Source organism: Gorilla gorilla, chromosome 19, assembly GCF_029281585.2.
Source record: "Gorilla gorilla gorilla isolate KB3781 chromosome 19, NHGRI_mGorGor1-v2.1_pri, whole genome shotgun sequence".
In the NCBI taxonomy this organism is placed as follows: domain Eukaryota; kingdom Metazoa; phylum Chordata; class Mammalia; order Primates; family Hominidae; genus Gorilla; species Gorilla gorilla.
This window is the reverse complement of record NC_073243.2, coordinates 33,557,152-33,581,845: the sequence shown is the minus strand read 5'-3', so window position 1 is coordinate 33,581,845 and position 24,694 is coordinate 33,557,152. Positions and strand designations below refer to the sequence as shown.

Sequence of the window (24,694 nt, the reverse complement as noted above, 5' to 3'; positions counted from 1 at the left end):
GTGGAGTAGTCCTTAATATTCCAAAACAAACTTTTTTTCCCTCTGCTTAGTGGTACCAACAAATTAAACTTCTGTATGGTTACATAAAATGTTTTCCTGAATCAACATTTGTCTCAATTCGCATATAGTATTTCTTACCCACTGTGCAAACTCTTAAACTATTTTGTGTTTAAAAATTATAAATGTCAGAACAAAATTTAAAGGTATGTAATTATTCTATAATCGGACAACTTCTTGCTAACATAAAAACGTAAAGTGGCTCTTTGGTAGAAAGTCCACAAATATTCTTGAAAATAACTTTTAAACAGGTTTACTTAAAAAAAAGAAATAACATATGCATAGCTCAGATATTTTTGATGGGCTTGTGATAGGTCAGCCTTTTCTGATATAGTTTGTGACAGGGCATTGTACTAGATATTTTATGTTTCTATACTGGGTTGTATCAAACTTCTTTGCCAAAGATATTCATTAAAATCTATAAATGACATTCCCAGGCTCTTTCTTTTTAGAGTTGAGAGGACTCACTCACTTGATCTACTGTTTTGTAGAGAAAATAAATATTTCAAAACATATCTGCATATAACTAGGGCTTCCCCCAGCAGAGATTTGCTTATTCGGTCTACTATACTTACAAAATGTATATATCCGTGAACTAGAATACAGTGCCCCTAAGCCTGAACTGTTCACAGTTTGGTTAGATATTCAGAAAAAATTTGTAAATCTTTTAAAAAGAAAACAGTATTAAGTGCATTACAAACAACTAAAGGCCAACAAAGAGTAGAGTGTTAAATATAATTGAGTCAAAGTTTATCTTTCTAATCTACACTATTTTTTACATTAAATTTTCTCAATCACAGACCAAAACTAAAGTTTCTACTAAAATGTTTTTGTTTATTTAATGATTCATTCATTCAATAGGTATGTATAGAATTTTAAATATATATTAGATTCTGTGCCAAGCAATGGAAATAACAGCCAAGATAGATATAGTCCTGCCTTCAAATAACTTATAATCTACCAAAAGTCTACAGCTTATTGCTAATGTGCTAATAAATATTTTTGAAGTATTCCTCTAGCCACGAGACGGTACCACTGAAGCAAAATATATTTTATCACTATTTAAAGTTTACACAGTGTTAGAGCTCCTACAACAGTGCACATACATGAACAAAAGCATTACATAAAATTATACATAGGTAACATTTTAAAATAATTTAAATTTCACTTGTTTTTTCCCTTGTCCCGATACTCAGAAACTTCAAGGACCACATAATAATATACATTATTAATACACTTAAAAAGGCACTAATTTTATTCTTCAAAGTAATTATTTTTATCACTGAACACTCCACATCATCTAGTTAAGTTTTAATTTTCATTCCTTATTTAAAAATGAAAGAAACAGTAATTGTCCCTCTCTCCATTTCTCAAATGAGTAAACAATGTCTAAGATGGTGAAAAAAATAGAAGAAACGTTAGTTTTGAAGCTAAAATTTAAAAGTTGCAAGTCAATGAAAACAAGTGCAGAATGAAAATGCTGTCTCAACTAGAATATCATTCCTGTGAAGAAAGAACATATAACAAAAAGAGCATACCATCATGTGACTTATCAAAATGCTATGCTGAGCACAATGGGTGTAGCTTCCTATAAGCTACAATGGTGCATGACTGTCTTTATGGAACCGTAACCTCCCCACCTGAAAAATTAGAAACCTATCAAATCAAGATAAAGTTAAAGCTGAAGGCAAGTCTATACCTTATTTTCTACTTCACAGCCAAGAGTGTGTAACAATATCTATTAAATACATATCAGGTCACATATAACACAGAACAGAGCTGCATGTGAAATTGGCATAATCTCTTAATAGAAGCCTAGAACAGAGAGAAAAAAGGCTTTCAAAAGGACAGAATTTCATTGACTTTCTGAGAACAGCAAATAACCAGTGACTGAAATACAACATTAGCAATAGATAATGGTCATTTCTACTGAACTGAAAAACCCTTGCATTCTGAATCAACGCTATAAAATGCTTCATGATGTGTTTGGTATTCCTCTTATATTATATTTCATTTTTCATTTTAAAAAATCCATAGTAAGTTCAAAACATTTTCATACTTAAAGGATCTACTATAAAAATAAAATTCTGAATTCTAAACAAAGAAGTTAAGAGCTCTATTCCATCAAACATTTCTCCATTTGCAATTCATCTTGGTAATAGAGACAGAACCTGGGTAAATGCATATAGGACTTGAGGCAGGAGATTTTTCTTGCTCAATGCATAATTCATGTGCTCCGCCTGCAAAGTGTGTAAAATGAGAATTTCACACCGCAGCATGAGCCATGGAGCTGCAGAGAAAAGGCAGATGAAATCATATTTTACTGTGCGATTTTATTTCTTACCCTCCCAATATTTATACAAAACCATCATCGACAAACCAAACACATTGACAGATCACCCACTGTTTCCATTGTGTTAGTACTTGAGAAGAGATCAGGCAGAAAGATAGACAATTTGTTTTTGTATATTTTTTTAAATAGAGGATTAGGCTTTTAACAGCTGAGTGACTGTGTTAGACTTTTATAAGGACAACAGTAACTGATCTTAGAATCTCATCACAAAAAAATACCTAGTTATCAATTCATCATCCTCAAATCTCCATTTTGTTTCTATGGTATTCAATTATACACCTCAACACATCAACATTTTCAAAATGCAATACAAAGTCACAGGGTCAAAAAAACTGATTTCTATTTAATGTATTTCATTTCAAATAATAAATAAAAGATCCTGGAAATACTTATTAACCTCCAAATAATACAAACAAAAATATGTAACAATACACCTGAAAAGATTTGTTAATGTATTATGCATGTTCATTTTCATGCTGATTTAAAAAAAGGCAAATAGCAAAAAAGATCTGACATGACAAGCATCAAATATGCATTCTAAGAGGAAACCATTGTAAAGAGGTTTGAAATTTGAAACTATAAAATAGGATAAGCAGTATGTAAAGTCTGTCAAAGCCATACTGTGCTTTGAAATCAACAATAAGTTAAAGCTAATTTCTAGCCTCAGAGGACAAGATATTTGCATGAAATATTTTCAATTAGAATTATCAACCAAAGATAATTTAATGACTTTTTTCCTTCAAGTTAACTGACAAATATGATTTTAAAAATCTGAGGCTAACACTTAAACTTGTGCTTTAAAACAAAAGTACACTGCTAGTAAATTGAGACTTCTTTATAAGTTAAAAAGAAGTCTAACCCACTAAAACAGATCTTTTCCTATTAGAGTACGCCTACTTCAATAAGAAAGCCTGCTTAATGGCATTCACTTCCTTTCAAAGGTCTCAACTGCAATTGAATAATATTTTTATTTTAGAGAACTTAAAATATAAATGAAATCGGGAAAGGCATAAACTGAGAGGCAAGGCTTTGCATTATAACAGTAAAACCCAATATTCTTCAATATTTACAAAAGTTATATAATTGCAACATACAAAAATAGTTGTAAAAACATAACTAAAACTTGCTTATTTTTCAAATAGAACATAAAACCAATCAAAAAATGGTTCCTTTCACTCTTATCCATGATTTATTTCACACCACATGCCAAATTTACTTTATCCCCAAGAATCTTTCAAATAAAAGAACTTTATTGCCAAAATCTTTTATTAAGGCAAATCTTAACATTTACTGACATTCAGACACCAGTCAAATCCTAGTGACTGATCGTTAGAGCACCTAAGAGATTCACTCAGTTTCTTTGCACCTCCCAAAAGGAATTAGCAAAGTTTTGAGACACAAATATAACCTGAGATAAAAACAACTGACAAGAGCAACTCAAACACTGCTAGGTATATACAGTTGGTACTATTTTCTTCATAGCTAGTATGTACCTTAATCTTAGTTTTAATTCAAATACTGAAATGCTTTTAATATTAAGTATTATTAAGTGCAAGTACTTTAAATACTTTATATTTATTTCACATTGGTAGATTATTATGCTTTATATAGTTTATGTAATTAAAATGTTTATATAAGGAAAATACATAAAATTTACTCACAATAAATTACAATCATAATTTAAAGTTTTTATCATTTTAATCACAGAGTATCTAAATCTTCAGCCATTAGTACACAGACACTACAGATATAACTAGAATATTGCATCATGAATAAGGTGCGAATAGTGGACTAACAACGTAGCTGAAATAACTATGGTGTGGAGGAGCACTCTAATATACTGGGTAGTTATAAGAACACTGAAGCCTTATCATGAAGGATAAAAATCCTGGAAACTTTAAAAGCATTATTTTAAATAAATTTTTTCACCATCTGTTCACATAATTTTAACTACAAGCAGAATATAACTTAATTATATTGGTCAAAAACAGCATAAAGTGATATAAATGTGAATCTCTTCCTGACACAATGTGGTCTACATCACTGAATTTTCTCTCCACTGTTTCATATAAAAAAAATTTTCCCTTTACATTGTGTAAAGTATGTGAAATCACTTAAAATAAGGAATTACTAAAAGTAATTTTGTTATAGGTGTTATTTGGAACAAAAGAATTACTTCATTGAAAGGACTATACTAAAAATATTTCTCAAATATATTTCAGAAAATAACACCTACACATAAAATACGCTTATCAATCAACATAACTATAACTAAAACAAGGAAATTTTCTATGGTCATTACTGACAACATCTGACCTCAAATGAGGACATATTCCAATCAATAACACAAACAAACAAACATGGCACCTGAATGTGTGACTATAGTTTTGTGCCTCGTGAATATGCTGGGGCATTTTAAGAACATAAATAATCCACCTGTGGTTCTCACCCTTTTGACCATCCCATTCACATGAGTGATACCCCATGATCAGTAACATTTTTCATTCCCTGCAGCCATTGCCAACTAGGAGAAGTGGAGGGTCACAGTGATATGAGGCCACTTTCTCCCTAGCTTTTATTTTCTGTAGTAAATGATGCAAAAAGAAAGAACAAAGGCATAGAAATAGGAAAGAATACAGAGTGTTAATAGAACCACAAATATTCCACTGGGATTAGAATTTAGTGTGTGTGGCTGGGCACGGTTGCCCATGCCTGTAATCCCAGCACTTTGGGAGGCTGAGGTGGGTGGATCGCTTGAGCCCAGGAGGTCGAGACCAGCCTGGGCAACATGGAGAAACCCCTCTCTATTAAAAATACAAAAAATTAGCCAAGCATGGTAGTGCATGCCTATAGTCCCAGCTACCCAGGAGGCTGAGGTGGGAGGATCACCTGAGACTTGGAGGTCGAAGCTGCAGAGAGCTGGGATCATGCCACTGCATTCCAGCTTGGGTGACAGAGTAAGACTCTGTCTCAAAAAAAAAAAAAAAAAAAGAAAGAAAGAAAGAACACAAGGTGGGTAGGGTTAAGACAAGGTAGGTTCGGGCAAGCTAGCCTGAGTTTACTGAACTCAAATGGCAATGGGCCATCAGGACAGGTGAATTTAATATCCATCTGGCAGTTGTATAGAAGGACTTGGGGTTGGGAAAGCATTGGTCGGAGGATGACCAATGGCAATGGTCTATGCAGGTAATGAAGAGCTAATCTAGAATAGTGGCAGTAGGGAAAGAAGAAACAGACATGAGAAATAACGCACAGAACATATAGGAGTTGGTAACTATCTAAACATACAGAATGACAGAGTAGTCAGAGATAATTCTGGGGCTTCAGATCTGGGAGAATGAAAAGAATGCTGGTGACAAATGGTAGAGCATGTCTTTCGATTGTATTAGGTTTGGAAAACCAGTAGCCTCAGAGAGGTCTAAAAATTTGGTATGAATTTGGGAAGAAAAGCTGAAACTTATTGTAAAGACTGAAAGATGTTACCATGGAAGTAATTAATATAAATGTTTTAGCTGAAGCTATAGGAGTGAATGAGGTCTCACAACAGGAAAAATTTAGAGGGAAAAAAAGACTAAAGAAAAATTCATTCACATCAATTAATATCTCAAAAGACTAATGTGTACTAAGTACTAATTTGGGGTCAACATTCACACTTGGGTGTCAGAAGCATGTAAAAAGTGAAGCAACCAAAAGAATGAAAGGTCAAAAAAGTAAGAACAAAAGGGATGCAGAGACTTTTAAGTAGTAGGGGAATAGTCATACAAAAAGATCAAGATTAAGAGAAGGCTACTGGGTTTGGGGAAGGATCATAGCTGCCTTTTCAGAGAGCAGTATGTGTAGGATAGAGTTGGAAATAACTGGGTTAAGAAGTACAAGATGCAGGATATGTAGATTATTTTTCTAAACTCACTCTCACTCATGTACACACACTCTGTTTTTTTCACTCCATGCTCCCTCTCTCTCTCTTTAAATGCTGAAAAAACCTGAATGCCACAGTTGGCAGAAAAGGAATGAATGGAGAAAGAGATTAAAGGTGCAAAAGGAGACAGATGATTATTAACAAAACAAGACCAAAAGGAAGTAGGAGTTACCCTTGGGGAAGTGGATGCGAGTCTTACACAGAGCTGCGTTCAAAGGAAAAGTAGGGTAAATGGAGATTGTGAGTTAGAGAGCAGGAACACTGACCGTGGATGGCAGCTGTCTTCTAAAGAAAGTGGCTAAGCTCAGAGGCTGTAGATAAGGGAACAGAATTAAATGTTGACTTACAACTTGAATAGTGTAAAAAGAGTGAAAAAAAAAAAAGAGCAGGATACTTAAGAGTTACCAAAAAATTTAGGTTACTTTTAGCATTTGATGTTCTCCAATACTGTTGATCTTTTATGGAATTTTTTAAAATGTTAAAACTGTTGTTTTATAGTTACGTAGTGTGTTACATTGATCTTTCATATTTTATTTTTAACATAACACTTGAAAGAAGTAAGGTAGGTACTAGCATGTCTGCTTTACAGATGAGGAAACTGAAACAAAAGATACTCTCTCCCAACAAGTAGAACACTATGCTTATCTCATAGGACTACCATAAAAATTAACTGTTTTGAAAGCCATATATTCAAGGTAACTCCTAGGTCGCATTTTCATGCTCAGTGTCCTCAAAACACATTGTCTGGATGAAAAAAAAGAAAAGAAAGAGTAAAAATATAGATTTAGTTAGGCTGCAGATATAACGCATATGAATTTTCAGCAATAACATATTGTCATGCTAAATTAAAGTACCCACCATCTGCCTTCATTACTCATAATTTAGAGCAGAAGCCACAACACTTGGTGCAAGGAGGACTTTTCCACAATTATAGTCACCTATTATTAGAAAATAGGTATATTCTGTAATTGCATGGTATACACCAAATCATTCAGAAAGAAACAGAAATAAATAAGTAGTTATGATAGCTCCAAGGTGGAGAGTACTTATTCCAATTGCTAAACTAAAGCAAAAAACTCCACAGTCCTGTATGCCTATTATAGATGGGAAAAGGCATTCTAATATAAAGAAAATAAGCCACCTAAGGGAAACACATGAACACAAAACTATCAACAATGTGAGCGAAACCCGAATTTCTCAAAGGCCTTGGTTCACTGCAATAGTTTGAGGTTTTTTATACTGACGTTCTATAGGAAAATATTTTTAACTATCAAGAGATTTAATCTGATCACTGAAAGTCTTTGACAAAGAAGAAACAAACAGAATCACTGACCTGGAGTGCCCCTGTGGTTTTTATCTTCTTTTGTTTTTTTCAGGGGGAGGAAGGGGTACAACACAACATGATGTTCAACCACTGTGGCTTTTTAATGGGATCCTAAAGCTCTGCTTCTAATACTACAGAGGCACTGAAGTCTATAATTTTTCAACTGTTACAAAATTTCCTAAGAATAACTTCCACCACTTGACACTCACTGATTTCTTGTTCTGTCATTTTTAAAAAATACTCCTTACTCTGGGTTGTACTTACTGTCGATTTGTAACTCCTTTTATTTTCAATAACATTTTAAACTTTCTGGTAATTTGATGTGAGTACGAAATGAGAGTATGTCAGACTCACTAAGTGATAAGTTTTTATATGAGGCCAGATTAATAAACCATAAAATCTCTTAAGATTTTATGTGAATTTTTTAAAAATAAAAATATTAGGTTATTTTATATACAGACACAAGTTTTAAATATAAATTCAAGTTTAAGATAGGTTTTAATATATGCAAGAAAATGTGAAATAAGGCAAGACAAATACTAGCCAATTTTTAAAACATTCTTTAACAATAAATCTCTGGATGGGGAGGGCAATTGTCTACTTCAATAAATTAATTTTCATCCTTGCCTACTCAGATAACATATTGAAGAGATCCCAGTTAACAGAACAAATAAACGAAAACAATATTGGATTAAGAAGAAATTGAACTGAATCAAAGGCAGAGTTTGGCCATATTTTCAACAAACGGAATAACACAGTTATATATAAAACTACTATACTTGAAGCCTAGCATGAACATGGTCCATTTATAGGAAGGGGGTGATTATTAAAGACCAAAAAGATAATTATCGTTAGGTCTGAATTCTATATTTTTATTCTTTTAACTAGACCTGAAATCAGATAGAATACATTTTATATTAATAACTATATTTTTGCAATTTATACTTTATTTTTTTCCTGCTAAGCAGGCAAAATTCAGTGTTACAAATGTTATTACCAAAAAGCATTCTTATTTTATTATATAAGTGGTTCTCGCATTTGTTTTTAAATAAATGGCTACGCAAATTCTTACTAACTAAAGAATGTATACTCTTTAAAGCTTTAAAACACACTCTATTATGCAAAATGCCCAATATTTTTAAAAAGTGAATAGTCTCAATTTCTTATGATGTATGTACACTTATAATTCTTTGCTCAATACTATTTTTGTGACTTCCTTTCACTTCCCCTTCAGCAACCCCCTCCCCTTGTCACAACCTAGCCAAGAACAAAAAAGGTCATATGCGTAAGAGTTCCTTGATTTCAGTGGCAAGGGACGAGATTTTTTAAAGTTTTTAGCATTTCTGCAGAGTTGGGTTATAAGGGAAAGGCTTATCTAGAAAAAATAAAATCACAGGAGTAGATGAGGATGGTGTTGTCTATTTTAGTTGCTATAAGAATATTTACCTTCAATTACAACAAATGTATAATCTCTTACCTTAGTGACTCTTCTGGATTCAGATTCACTTTCAGGTTCTGACTCTGATTCAGAATCGGAAGAACTGTCTTCTATTGAACTAGATTCATCATTTGAAGAACGTGAAGTTTTAGATTTTTCATTTTCCTTCTCCCCATCTTCAGAATCACTACATATAATAGTAAATTTTGAAATATGAACTTCAACTCCTTTATATAAGTAGTTTATAAAAAAACGGTTTTTAAATTCCAGAATACATTAATGAGGTAATAAAAAAGGTATTACCCATAACCAAATAAATTAGAACCCATTCAAATTCAATTCTATCCTGTCATACACATTTCAAATGCAAAAAGTCATAAAATGACACTAAACAATATAATCAAAAGCAATGTAGAAAACATTAAATGTTTGATTTACCAAGAATTAAGTACTACCAGTAACAACGTTAAAGATATTTAGGCTGATTTTTTAAAATGCTATCTCAAAATACTGTGCCTGCGTGTGTGTGTGTGTATATGTATATATACATGTATATATATACGTATATACATATATATTCATGTATATATACATGTATATATATACGTATATGAGACAGGGTCTCATTGTACAGTAGTGCAATCATGGCTCACTGCAGCCTCGACCTCCCGGGCTCAAGCGATGCTCCCATTTCAGCCTCCCAAGTAGTTGGGACTACAGGCATGCACCACCACATCCAGCTAATTTTATATTTTTTGTAGAGACAGGGTCTCACTAGGTTGCCTAGGCTGGTCTGGAACTTCTGGGCTCAAGTAGTCCTCCCAACTTGACCTCCCAAAATATTGGGATTATAGGCTTGAGCCACCACACCTGGTTTAGTAATATATTTAAATATTTATATATCTATTTTTGTTAAAATAGACTTGTATTTTATATATTTTCTGCCCAAGAAAATTACTTACACAAGTTCCCAAATGTGACCTTAAACACATTCTATGAGAAAATGTTAACCAGTTCAAAGGAAATTCTTCTAAAGTACTATCTTGCTAAAAATTTAAGCTAATCAAATATAAACTTTTAAAATATCAAATGATCATACCTAAGTGCTTAACACCATTCATTTGTTCACCTGCTCAACAAATATTTATTAATTATTGACTACATGTTGGCATTATGCTAGGTGCTAAGGATAACGATGGTTAGTAAGACACAGAGGATCTCTGTGTGTCTACCCTACAGGGTCTACGGTCCACTGGAGGATACAGATAAGGTTGCAGTGGTAATACAGTATAATAAGTAATAAGTAATAAATTATAGCGTGTCAGGAGAACATGTGGAGAGACACCTAAACAAACTTAATCCAATTAGGAATGCTTCCTGGAGAAAGAGACATATAAGCCAAGATATAGGAGTAAGGCTGGCAGATGGGCAGGGAAACAGTTCTCCAAGGAGAAGGAATAACATGTGAGATGACCAAACACCCTTCTCTCAGGGGATGACAGATGCCTTGTGGTGCTTTATATTTTCCTGGAAACTAAAGGTCTAGTTCTCTCTACCACATGCGTGTGTATTTTTTTAAGAATCTACTGTGGGCCAGAAAGGGCTAGGCACTTCATACCAACACTCTTCCTGGGTACATTATTATCCCATTTACAATAATGAAATTAATATTTAGAAAGGTTAAATAACCTGCTCAAGGGCACATAACAAGAGGGGCAGAACTAGAATCTGAACTCAAGCCTGTCTCATTCCAAAGTCCGTATTTTTTCCACTATGTCATACTACCTCCCTTCAAATGAAAATACCTTGGAGTGTAAAATTTAAATTTGGTCATAAATACTTATGATTACTAAAGGGTGGTTTTTGAAGATGCTTAAAGCTTATTAGGAGCTTTAAAAAATTATCATACTGGCAAAGTTAAAAAAAATTCTGAGACAGGGAGAAAAATACAGGGGGAGGGAGAGGAGTGAGACAAGGAAAGAATCAATATTTCCTAGAATTGATTTTTGTGGAGGAAATATGATTGCTGTTTATTAAAAATGGAGCCATGGTAACATCTCAGAGCACATGTAATTATATTTGAAGACTGAAAAATATGTTGTTGTTTTTCCCTGGCAAAAAAATGGCAATTTATTATCCCCAATTCACTGGTTAAAATGTGTACTTAAAAATATAAGGTTTAGAATGTATTTGTGGTTCTCTTTGTAATAAACAATTCTTTTAAATTCAAACATGGGTAAAGAGAAAAATCCATTTCTGAAGAAAAGAATAATAAACCTAATACATGACTACAAATTTCGAGTATACTGACTTTTGCCATCTGAAAGGACATTTCATGCACTGAACAAAACTTTCCCTTTCTAGAAACAGGACATGTTTTATAACTTGTATCATCATAGACATGCTGATATTAAAGCAGAAGTACAGGATTTCTCTCAAAGACAAGGCTATTAAAAACCAAGTGGCTCCTTTGTTGCAACAAGTGAATGATTCTAAATATATTTAACTTCTAGCTTTTAAGATAAGATTTTAAAAGTGTTATTTTATTATGCATCACTCAATTTTGATGGTAATTATTGTTTACCTTACTGCTTAGAGTTTCAGATGTTAATCTAATGAAAAGAATTTACTGGTAACTAGGTTTTTAACTTTGCAATGATGAAAAGCCTGTATTAATTTAACCTACAGATTTCATTTGTTCTGAACAGGAAAAACAATATAAATCACTTTTAAAATCATTAAATCCTGACTTAAATTAATAAAGTCATAATTAGGGCATTATGCTGTGTTTGTTATGGAAGTGGCAGGGCGAGCTGCTTTAATTACTGTCTGTAATAAAAGGAGCAGACAGCGTACTGCGCCCCAATCAGTGCTGTCAGCCACGACTGAGCCGGGCTGCAAGCTCATCAAGTGAGCGGGCGGCAGGCTCCCGGGGAAAGGACCATCATGTCGGCAGAGGCCACTCGCTGACAGCAGCGGGGAAAACAGAGTTGCACAATCCAAGATATTAGCCCCAATTACTCAAAATTTTAATGACACTTTAATACATGATAATGTTATTGATAATTGGAGATCTTAAAAAGTGCTAACACTTAAAGATCTTATGACCGTCTTCCTTCACAGCCCTTGACTCTAATATTTGGATCATAATCTTTTTAATATAACATTATTTAGAAAAATCAATTGTCTTGGTTACATAATGGCAAAGTGTTGAAGGATTTAATTTTAGCCCTCAGCAAAATCGCTACAAAAGGTAATTAAGTGTTTCATACTTATTGCTTGATCACTTAACTCAGCCTTCCAAGGTTATACCAATTTTCAAAATGTAACCCCAAGATATGTTCAAGTTCAAAATGAAAGCTAAGCATTACAAGTAGGAAAATAATGTGAACAACTAGCACTTTAATTTTAAAAAGATTTAATATCTGGAAAAAAAATACACACTTTTTTTCTCTCACCATTTTTTGATTAATAAGAAACATCTCTGCCTGGGGCAAACTTTCACAGAATATTTTTTGAAGGAAATTCTGACAAAATAAATTACCTTTTTCCTTTGGCTTTTGAGTTCCTCTTGGCTGTTCTTTTGTTTTCTAGGCCTGACTCCCTTTCACTCTCACTGTCCTGCTCACTGGAGGAGTCCTCACTGCTGTCCTCATTGCTGTCTCCTTCCTCCCCACTTTCGCCTTGTTCTACACTTTCACTTCCAGATTCACTCTCTGAAAAACAGAACCAGATGTTCTTAGATTTATAGTCATTTAATTAGACACACGGACACCTGTAACTGTCAATATTCATCACAAATGAAACCAGAGGTTGAATTTTAGTTCAGTGGATACCACTTGTTTAACATTTTATTCCCACACCCCATTCTTTCAGCTCTATGGACTCCTTTAGCACTGTGAGCTTGGAGGGAGGCAGATAGAGGATGCTCTGTCAATGAGTAGAGAAAAGCTAAGCAAAGGTGAACCAAGTAAACCAAATTTGAGGGAATCTCACTTCAAACCCCAAAGTATATAGCTATGTCAAAAACTTTCTTTTAAAGAATTACATAAGGATTGATGTAAGGCTAAAGAAATAATTTTGAATTCTTCTGCTTGTAATGGGAAATTCTATTTAGAGTAAAAGAGGCAACAGTTGAATCTTCTTAGGAACAAATTTTGAGAGGAAAATGAGCCATTCAAATCACTTGGAAAGACCTCCAAATTCAAAGAAATAGGCAAAATGACTAATTAAAGAGTTATTACTTATTCGAGCTAGTAAACGAGTTTTCCATAGGTCAAAGAGATGATCAAGTTACATTGAGGAATTATACCTTTAAATGTTTTATGTGTAAATTATGGTATGCTAGGACTGTTTGCAGAAGAGAATACATGAAGAATATATGTGTATTTTTTAAGTGAAGCATAATTTTTTACTATTTAAAATGACTATAACTACAGAGTTGTGTCCCAGACAAAAGGACAAACTGTTGCCCTGCCTGTGATCTATGTAACGAAGCCCTCTTAGTCAGGAACATAACCTTTAATTAAACATTCTAATGGTTAAATAATACCAACATCAGGAAGGTCCATCACAGTGAAAACCTAGGACTGCCTGTATTGTTTTAAGATGGCTTGCAAGGGATACAAGCATGGGTTCTCAAGTTAGTGTTCGGATTCAGATCCTGGCTCTTCTACTTGCCAGTTGTAAAACTGAGCAAGTTATTCAACTTCTCTGGGTTTTGGTTTCCTTTTCAGCAAATGGGGATAACACTAGTTACTTTTCAGAGCTGTTGTGAAGATTAAATGATTTGAAACATATAAAGGTGATTAGAACACAACAGGGTCTGCCACAGGGTAAGGCACTCATCATTATCATCATTTACAAACAGGAAAGTTTATTTTACTAAAATAAAGCTACTAAATAAGGACATTTTAGATTTGCGGTAATATCCAAGTTACACGCACATACATATTAAGTCAGATAACTGGCTTATGCTATAAACAATGAAAGAAATTACAGGTAATGTATCACACATTAATTTATCAGATATTAAAAACAAAGATTTTTGATAAGGAAGACAGAGAAAAGAAGAGTGAATTACCTTACAGTAGGGTAGCAGATAACCAAGTAAGAGTGACAGGCCCTGGTTCTCCAAGGAATAAAGATTTTAGAGAAAGTTGGGTGTCGTTTGGTCTTGGGTCAGATTTGCCTATTAGGTTAAGTGTTAATAAGAGCATCAGAAAGTGACTACAATCTATTTTTCACTATGCAAATCACTCACAGAATTTTAGCAATGAAGGGACTTTAAGAAATATTTAACTGTACCCCTTCATTTATCTGATATAGAGAAAAGTAGGTGCCTTATTCAATTTGCATAGGTAAAACCCAGGGCCTCTAAATCCTTCCTATTAAGCATTCTTTTCACTGCATATAGTTACCCTCAATCTTTAGTTTGATTTTTTTATAGTATATAGAGACTTATAGTATATAGAGACTTAATAATTTTAGCTTTATCTCTATAGAGGTTCACAGAAAGAGATGAGTATAAAATGAAAGAGAAAAAGACTCTTCAAGGTATAAAATAAACTTTACGTTTTTGTAAAAGAAAGTTACTTTTAAAGACCCCACTAAAAGTTTATCAAGTGTAAAATTGTGTTTTTCAATAGATATATTAGACATTGTGGTTTAGAATTCAGAAAAGTATGAGTTCCTGTTTCAGCTATACCAATGTATTAGCTACTGTCCAAGAGATATTGTAAAGTAAAAAGAGAATTTAGTAATTAAAAATTACTTTGAAAACTAAAGAGTGATATATAAATGAAAGGGATTATTTTGATAATACAAACTTCACTTAAAACTACCTGCTGAATATTATGGATTAGGCCTTGTTTCTGAGATACAGAATGTAATCTACTATGTAAATAATATATGCCAATAAATTATAAAACGCACCACTGTCACTGCTACTATCAGAAGAGTCCTCCTCTTCCTCAGATTCAGAATACAACTTCTTAGCAGAATTCTCTTGCTTTGCTTTTCCTGCTGGGGTCCATTCTTTTGCCTGTTTCAACAAATAAAGTAAATATAAATGAATTCTCATTCAGAGATTTAGAGTTCTGGCAAACTTAATCATTAAGAACATAACTGAATTCAAAAGCAAGCTTAAGGCCTCCACAGAGAATGCAACTGTTAGAAGTCCTGGCATTAAGGCTGATTCACTTCACTCCTAAATACAGCAACACAAACTCTCACTCAGAGCCCCTATGTTAAACCAACAATCTTATTTTAAATACACAATTTTTAAAACTTTTGTGTTTGTTGGCCCACAGAAGATTTAAACAAAAGTAATATATCCTAAAATAGGTGAGCGAAACTAGAAGCAGATACAATAACAGCAATAACAAACACAGGTTGATAGCTTGACACTGAGGGAAAACAGAGAAAAAAAAAAGAAAGAAAAGAAAATATTTAGTGTAGGCAATAAATTGCCCTAACCATCTCAACAGCCTAAATCCAGGAGTAATCCTTGACTTCTCTTTTTTTCTCATATCCTAAACATCTAAGCCATCAAGAAATCCTGTAGCTACCCTGGTCTGACCCACCCTTCTCTCCTGGACTACTCGTTACCTTGCTTCTACTGCCCCTCCACCCTGCCCCCAGCAAACAAACTTTGCAAAACACAGCATCTAGAATGATTCTATTAAAACCTAAATCAGATCAAGCTCCTTTTTGGCCTGAAACCCTGCAGTGGCTCCCCATTTTAGTGGCTCCCCATTTTACTCAGAGAAAAAGCCGAAGTCCCTACAACAGTCTGCACAGCCCAATACAACCATCCTTTCATGACTGCCCCTCCACAAGTGTCCCCGTCGCCTGCCTCTCTCACCTCTTGCTGCTCACCCTCTTGCCTGATCTGCTCTGGCCACGCCTTACTGTTCCTCCAAATGTCCCAGGCATGCTCCCAGGTTAGGGCCTTCACCCTAGCTCTTGGCATTTCCAACACCATTCCCCCCCACCTCTTTTTTTTTTTTTTTTTATCACAGCATGTATTACTTGTTAACATACTATACAATCTACTTGTTTTTTTAACTGTTGGTCTATCCCTGGTAGAATGTAAGTTTCTGGAGAGCAGGGAATTTAAAATATTTTGTGCAATTTTTTTTTTTTTTGAGATGGAGTCTCGCTCTGTCGCCCAGGCTGGAGTATGGTGACAGGATCTCGGCTCACTGCAACCTCTGCCTCCTAGGTTCAAGCGATTGTCCTGCCTCATCCTCCCAAGTAGCTGGGATCACAGGCACCCACCACCACGCCCAGCTAATTTTTGTATTTTTAGTAGAGACAGGATTTCACTATGTTGCCCAGGCTGGTCTCTAACTCCTGACCTCAGGTGATCCACCTGCCTCGACCTCCCAAAGTGCTGGGATTACAGGTGTGAGCCACTAAGTCCAGCCTATTTTGTTCAATTTTAAGTGTGGCTGACACAATAAATACTAATTATATTTATTAGCCTCTTAAAGACTTCAATATTAAATTCAGAAAAATGCTTAAGAAAAATACTGACTTTAGTGTTTACTAAATACTGTATTAGTAACAGCATTTACTAATATGCGCCACTTTAACCACTTTAATACAGAGTATTAGTTTGCTTTCATAGTCATGGCCTTGATTTGTCAAGAAGAAATTAAATCATGCTTCACATATGATTTTTTAAAAAGCAGGGAAATGAATACTTCTGAAAAGATAAAATACTTGAGACTCATTTATTGATTGCACCTTTGAGTTTTTCCTATGTGCAAGTCTTTGCTAGAGTACATATTTTGTTGTAAAGGAGTCTACAGTATGACAGAATTTCTTATTCAAGAATGTTTCTCAGCACTGAATGTACAATAGAATCACCTGAGAATAGTGTTTAAATGCTAATATAAACAATAAAAATATTAATACTAAAAAAACAAATACCTGGGACCACCTCCTAAAATTCTGATTTAATTAGTCTGGTGCACATTTGACCTAGTTTTGTTTTGTTTAAAAAATTTCCAGGAGGGTGGAGCCAAGATGGCCGAATAGGAACAGCTCCGGTCTACAGCTCCCTGCGTGAGCGACGCAGAAGACCAGTGATTTCTGCATTTCCATCTGAGGTACCACCAGGTTCATCTCACTATGGAGTGCCAGACAGTGGGTGCAGCGCACCGTGCGCAAGCCGGAGCAGGGTGAGGCATTGCCTTACTCGGGAAGCGCAAGGGGTCAGGGAGTTCCCTTTCCTAGTCAAAGAAAGGGGTGACAGACGGCACCTGGAAAATCGGGTCACTCCCACCCTAATACTGCGCTTTTCCGACGGGCTTCAAAAACGGCACACCAGGAGATTATATCCCACACCTGGCTCAGAGGGTCCTACGCCCACGGAGTCTTGCTGATTGCTAGCACAGCAGTCTGAGATCAAACTGCAAGGCGGCAGTGAGGCTGGGGGAGGTGCGCCTGCCATTGCCCAGGCTTGATTAGGTAAACAAAGCAGCCAGGAAGCTCAAACTGGGTGGAGCCCACCACAGCTCAAGGAGTCCTGCCTGCCTCTGTAGGCTCCACCTCTGGGGGGTAGGGCACAGACAAACAAAAAGATAGCAGTAACCTCTGCAGACTTAAATGTCCCTATCTGACAGCTTTGAAGAGAGCAGTGGTTCTCCTAGCACGCAGCTGGAGATCTGAGAACAGGCAGACTGCCTCCTCAAGTGGGTCCCTGACCCCCAAGCAGCCTAACTGGGAGGCACCCCCCAGCAGGGGCAGACTGACACCTCACATGGCCGGGTACTCCTCTGAGACAAAACTTCCAGAGGAACGATCAGGCAGCAGCATTTGCGGTTCACATTGGTGAACCGCTGTTCTACAGCCACTGCTGTTCTGCACCCACCGCTGCTGATACCCAGGCAACAGGGTCTGTAGTGGACCTCTAGCAAACTCCAACAGACCTACAGCTGAGGGTCCTGTCTGTTAGAAGGAAAACTAACAAACAGAAAGGACATCCACACCAAAAACTCATCTGTACATCACCATCTTCAAAGACCAAAAGTAGATAAAACCACAAAGATGGGGAAAAAACAGAGCAGAAAAAGTGGAAACTCTAAAAAGCAGAGTGCCTCTCCTCCTCCAAAGGAACGCAGCTCCTCACCAGCAACAGAACAAAGCTGGACGGAGAATGACTTTGACGAGTTGAGAGAAGAAGGCTTCAGATGATCAAACTACTCCAAGCTACAGGAGGAAATACAAACCAATGGCAAATAAGTTAAAAACTTTGAAAAAAAATTAGACGAATGGATACCTAGAATAACCAATGCAGAGAGGTCCTTAAAGGAGCTGATGGAGCTGAAAGCCAAGGCTCGAGAACTATGTGAAGAACGCAGAAGCCTCAGGAGCCGAAGCGATCAACTGGAAGAAAGGGTATCAGTGATGGAAGATGAAATGAATGAAATGAAGCGAGAAGGGAAGTTTAGAGAAAAAAGAATAAAAAGAAAGAAACAAAGCCTCCAAGAAATGTGGGACTATGTGAAAAGACCAAATCTACATCTCATTGGTGTACCTGAAAGTGACGGGGAGAATGGAACCAAATTGGAAAACACTCTGCAGGATATTATCCAGGAGAACTTCCCCAATCTAGCAAGAAAGGCCAACATTCAGATTCAGGAAATACAGAGAACACCACAAAGATACTCCTTGAGAAGAGCAACTCCAAGACACATAATTGTCAGATTCACCAAAGTTGAAATGAAGGAAAAAATGTTAAGGGCAGCCAGAGAGAAAGATTGGGTTACCTACAAAGGGAAGCCCATCAGACTAACAGCGGATCTCTTGGCAGAAACTCTACAAGCCAGAAGAGAGTGGGGGCCAATATTCAACATTCTTAAAGAAAAGAATTTTCAACCCAGAATTTCATATCCAGCCAAACTAAGCTTCATAAGTGAAGGAGAAATAAAATACTTTACAGACAAGCAAATGCTGAGAGAGTTTTGTCACCACCAGGCCTGCCCTAAAAGAGCTCCTAAAGGAAGCACTAAATATGGAAAAGAACAACCGGTACCAGCCACTGCAAAAAACACACCAAAATGTAAAGACCATCAAGGCTAGGAAGAAACTGCATCAACTAACGAGCAAAATAACCAGCTAACATCATAATGACAGGACCAAATTCACACATAACAATATTAACTTTAAATGTAAATGGGCTAAATGCTCCAATTAAAAGACACAGACTGGCAAATTGGATAAAGAGTCAAGACCCATCAGTGTGTTGTATTCAGGAAACCCATCTCACATGGAGAGTCACACATAAACTCAAAATAAAGGGATGGAGGAAGATCTACCAAGAAAATGGAAAACAAAAAAAGGCAGGGGTTGCAATCCTAGTCTCTGATAAAACAGACTTTAAACCAACAAAGATCAAAAGAGACAAAGAAGGCCATTACATAATGGTAAAGGGATCAATTCAACAAGAAGAGCTAACTATCCTAAATATATATGCACCCAATACAGGAGCACCCAGATTCATAAAGCAAGTCCTGAGTGACCTACAAAGAGACTGGGACTCCCACACAATAATAATGGGAGACTTTAACACCACACTGTCAACATTAGACAGATCAATGAGACAGAAATTTAACAAGGATACCCAGTAATTGAACTCAGCTCTGCACCAAGCGGACCTAATAGACATCTACAGAACTCTCCACCCCAAATCAACAGAATATACATTCTTTTCAGCACCACACCACACCTATTCCAAAACTGACCACATAGTTGGAAGTAAAGCTCTCCTCAGCAAATGTAAAAGAACAGAAATTGTAACAAACTGTCTCTCAGACCACAGTGCAATCAACCTAGAACTCAGGATTAAGAATCTCACTCAAAACCGCTCAACTACATGGAAACTGAACAACCTGCTCCTGAATGACTACTGGGTACATACCAAAATGAGGGCAGAAATAAAGATGTTCTTTGAAACCAACAAGAACAAAGACACAACATACCAGAATCTCTGGGATGCATTCAAAGCAGTGTGTAGAGGGAAATTTATAGCACTAAACGCCCACAAGAGAAAGCAGGAAAGATCCAAAATTGACACCCTAACATCACAATTAAAAGAACTAGAAAAGCAAGGGCAAACACATTCAAAAGCTAGCAGAAGGCAAGAAATAACTAAAATCAGAGCAGAACTGAAGGAAATAGAGACACAAAATACCCTTCAAAAAATCAATGAATCCAGGAGCTGGTTTTTTGAAAAGATCAACAAAATTGATAGACCGCTAGCAAGACTAATAAAGAAGACAAGAGAGAAGAATTAAATAGATGCAATAAAAAATGATAAAGGGGATATCACCACTGATCCCACAGAAATACAAACTACCATCAGAGAATACTACAAACATCTCTACACAAATAAACTAGAAAATCTAGAAGAAATGGATACATTCCTCGACACATACACCCTCCCAAGACTAAACCAGGAAGAAGTTGAATCTCTGAATAGACCAATAACAGGCTCTGAAATTGTGTCAATAATCAATAGCTTACCAACCAAAAAAAGTCCAGGACCAGATGGATTCACAGCCGAATTCTACCAGAGGTACAAGGAGGAACTGGTACCATTCCTTCTGAAACTATTCCAATCAATAGAAAAAGAGGGAATCCTCCCTAACTCATTTTATGAGGCCAGCATCATTCTGATACCAAAGCCTGGCAGAGACACAAACCAAAAAACAGAATTTTAGACCAATATCCTTGATGAACATTGATGCAAAAATACTCAATAAAATACTGGCAAAACGAATCCATCAGCACATCAAAAAGCTTATCCACCATGATCAAGTGGGCTTCATCCCTGGGATGCAAGACTGGTTCAACACACGCAAATCAATAAATGTAATCCAGCATATAAACAGAACCAAAGACAAAAACCACATGATTATCTCAATAGATGCATAAAAGGCCTTTGACAAAATTCAACAACCCTTCATGCTAAAAACTCTCAATAAATTAGGTATTGATGGGATGTATCTCAAAATAATAAGAGCTATCTATGACAAACCCACAGCCAATATCATACTGAATGGGCAAAAACTGGAAGCATTCCCTTTGAAAACTGGCACAAGACAGGGATGCCCTCTCTCACCACTCCTATTCAACATAGGGTTGGAAGTTCTGGCCACGGCAATTAGGCAGGAGAAGGAAATAAAGGGCATTCGATTAGGAAAAGATGAAGTCAAATTGTCCCTGTTTGCAGATGACATGATTGTATATCTAGAAAACCCCATTGTCTCAGCCCAAAATCTCCTTAAGCTGAGAAGCAACTTCAGCTAAGTCTCAGGATACAAAATCAATGTGCAAAAATCACAACCATTCTTATACACCAATAACAGACAAACAGAGAGCCAAATCATGAGTGAACTCCCATTCACAATTGCTTCAAAGAGAATAAAATACCTAGGAATCCAACTTACAAGGGATGGGAAGGACCTCTTCAAGGAGAACTACAAACCACTGCTCAATAAAAGAGGATACAAACAAATGGAGGAACATTCCATGCTCATGGGTAGGAAGAATCAATATTGTGAAAATGGCCATACTGCCCAAGGTAATTTATAGATTCAATGCCATCCCCATCAAGCTACCAATGACTTTCTTCACAGAATTGGAAAAAACTACTTTAAAGTTCATATGGAACCAAAAAAGAGTCTGCATCGCCAAGTCAATCCTAAGCCAAAAGAACAAAGCTGGAGGCATCATGCCACCTGACTTCAAACTATACTACAAGGCTACAGTAACCAAAACAGCATGGTACTGGTACCAAAACAGAGATACAGATCAATGGAACAGAACAGAGCCCTCAGAAATAATGCCGCATATCTACAACCATTTGATCTTTGACAAACCTGAGAAAAACAAGCAATGGGGAAAGGATTCCCTATTTAATAAATGGTGCTGGGAAAACTGGCTAGCCAGATGTAGAAAGCTGAAACTGGATCCCTTCCTTACACCTCATACAAAAATTAATTCAAGATGGATTAAAGACTTACATGTTAGATCTAAAACCATAAAAACCCTAGAAGAAAACCTAGGCATTACCATTCAGGACATAGGCATGGGCAAGGACTTCATGTCTAAAACACCAAAAGCAATGGCAACAAAAGCCAAAATTGACAAATGGGATGTAATTAAATTCAAGAGCTTCTGCACAGCAAAAGAAACTACCATCAGAGTGAACAGGCAACCTACAGAATGGGAGAAAATTTTTGCAACCTACTCATCTGACAAAGGGCTAATATCCAGAATCTACAATGAACTCAAACAAATGTACAAGAAAAAAACAAACAACCCCATCAAAAAGTGGGCAAAGGATATGAACAGACACTTCTCAAAAGAAGACATTTATGCAGCCAAAAAAACACATGAAAAAATGCTCGTCATCACTGACCATCAGAGAAATGCAAATCAAAACCACAATGAGATACCATCTCACACCAGTTAGAATGGCAATCATTAAAAAGTCAGGAAACAACAGGTGCTGGAGAGGATGTGGAGAAATAGGAACACTTTTACACTGTTGGTGGGACTGTAAACTAGTTCAACCATTGTGGAAGTCAGTGTGGCGATTCCTCAGGGATCTAGAACTAGAAATACCATTTGACCCAGCCATCCCATTACTGGGTATATACCCAAAGGATTATAAATCATGCTGCTATAAAGACACATGCACATGTATGTTTATTGCGGCACTATTCACAATAGCAAAGACTTGGAACCAACACAAATGTCCAACGACAGACTAGATTAAGAAAATGTGGTACATATACACCGTGGAATACTATGCAGCCATAAAAAATGATCAGTTCATGTCCTTTGTAGGGACATAGATAAAACTGGAAACCATCATTCTCAGCAAACTATCGCAAGGACAAAAAACCAAACACCACATGTTCTCGCTCATAGGTGGGAAATGAACAATGAGAACACATGGACACACGAAGGGGAACATCACACTCCAGGGACTGTTGTGGGGTCAGGGGAGTGGGGAGGGATAGCATTTGGAGATATACCTAATGCTAAATGACGAGTTAATGGGTGCAGCACACCAACATGGCACATGTATACATATGTAACAAACCTGCACATTGTGCACATGTACCCTAAAACTTAAAGTGTAATAATAAAATAAAAATTAAAAACATACACACACACACACAAAATCTCCATATGATTATAATGCGCAGCTACATTTAAAAACCACTAGTCTAAGGCTGGGTGATGTAGCTCATACCTGTACTCTCAGCACTTTGGGAGCTGAGGCAGGAGGATGGCTTGAGCCCAGGAGTTTGAGGCTGCAGTGAGCTATGATCGCATCACTGCACTCCAGCCTGGGTGACAGAGCAAAATCATGTCTCAAAAAAATAAATAAAAACAAATAAAAATAAAACCACTGATCTAGAGGGTTTAAGGTATGTTGCTTAAAAAGAGAAGCTTGAATATATTTGAATAAGATGCTTATATAAGATCAGCAGTATGGCTTTCTTTTACATGTATTTAAAATGCTTCTGTCTACAAAGATAGTATTCTATAAACAAAGCTCTCTTATATTTGGTAAACTCTGAAGTCCATATTTTTCTTAAATCCAAACATATTTCTCTGAGGTCTGATAAAAAGTTTGTTGGATTAATTTAATAACACTAAATTAACAATTTCGGAAAACCAGACTTCTATGCTCAAACGTGCATTTTTTCTTGACATGGCCATGAATTCTATGGAGTTTCAGGTTTTAAAGGCCAAAGACGAACAATAAAAGTATCTTAATTTGTATTGTGGTCCTTTATGACTAAAAGACCACATTATCATTCTAAGGAAAAGGAATAATAGGGAAAAGAAAAGAAAAGAAGAGAACATAGACGCTAATTTGAAAGTTTCTGTAAAGGATAAAATATTGACAGATGTGTTTATGAAGCAAAATACCCTTCATATGCAGAAGGCAGTCTTTCTGTCAGTAGAGAAGAAAGGACTTTCTAAACTAAGCAAATAAATTATTAACTAAGGATCTTCAAAACTTACTGGGATCATAATATAAATATATATTATATCCTATATCCTAGAAATGGTGGTGTGTAATTCAAAGTGACTTCTACTGTCAATCTGACTAGGTTCCCTGTCATTTTGATTAAAATATCAGATTATCTAAACCTAGGTCATTTTTCTTACTAAGTTATATTTCACAGTTACAAGACTTGACCCTGTAAGATCACTTTACAGGAAAACTAGAATAACATAGTATATTATATGCATGAAATACAGTGACATGACTTGGAAGGGAGATGAAGTAGAGTGAGAGACAAGAAAGATAATACGGACATTATTTTTTGTATTGTAGCTGCATTTAAAAAGAAAACTATCTACATTATTGTTATATTTAATTGTGTCCCTCATAGTATAATTTTAAGCCAATTGTCTCAGAGTCCAATAGACTGAAGCTGTTTTCTGCATGGCATCAACAGACAGTGACAGTTTTATCAAACCATGTTCAATCAGTTATAATGATTCTCTGTAAGTTACCAATTATTAATTTCATAAACATAATCAGCAAAATGAAAAAGAAAT

The 24,694-nt window shown here is 35.8% G+C and overlaps 1 protein-coding gene across 3 annotated transcripts in view; it reads right to left on the bottom strand.

Moving 5' to 3' along the window:
• Positions 1-24,694, bottom strand: part of AP3B1 (adaptor related protein complex 3 subunit beta 1) — a 296,004-nt gene that overhangs the window by 96,908 nt on the left and 174,402 nt on the right. For all 3 annotated transcript variants that reach the window (XM_004058672.5, XM_055366969.2, XM_055366970.2), the window contains exons 18-20: positions 15,026-15,134; positions 12,636-12,807; positions 9,131-9,278 (exon numbers count right to left, since the gene is read on the bottom strand). In XM_004058672.5, coding sequence (XP_004058720.5) covers positions 9,131-9,278; positions 12,636-12,807; positions 15,026-15,134 — 429 coding nt within the window. The remainder of the gene's footprint in view (positions 1-9,130; positions 9,279-12,635; positions 12,808-15,025; positions 15,135-24,694) is intronic.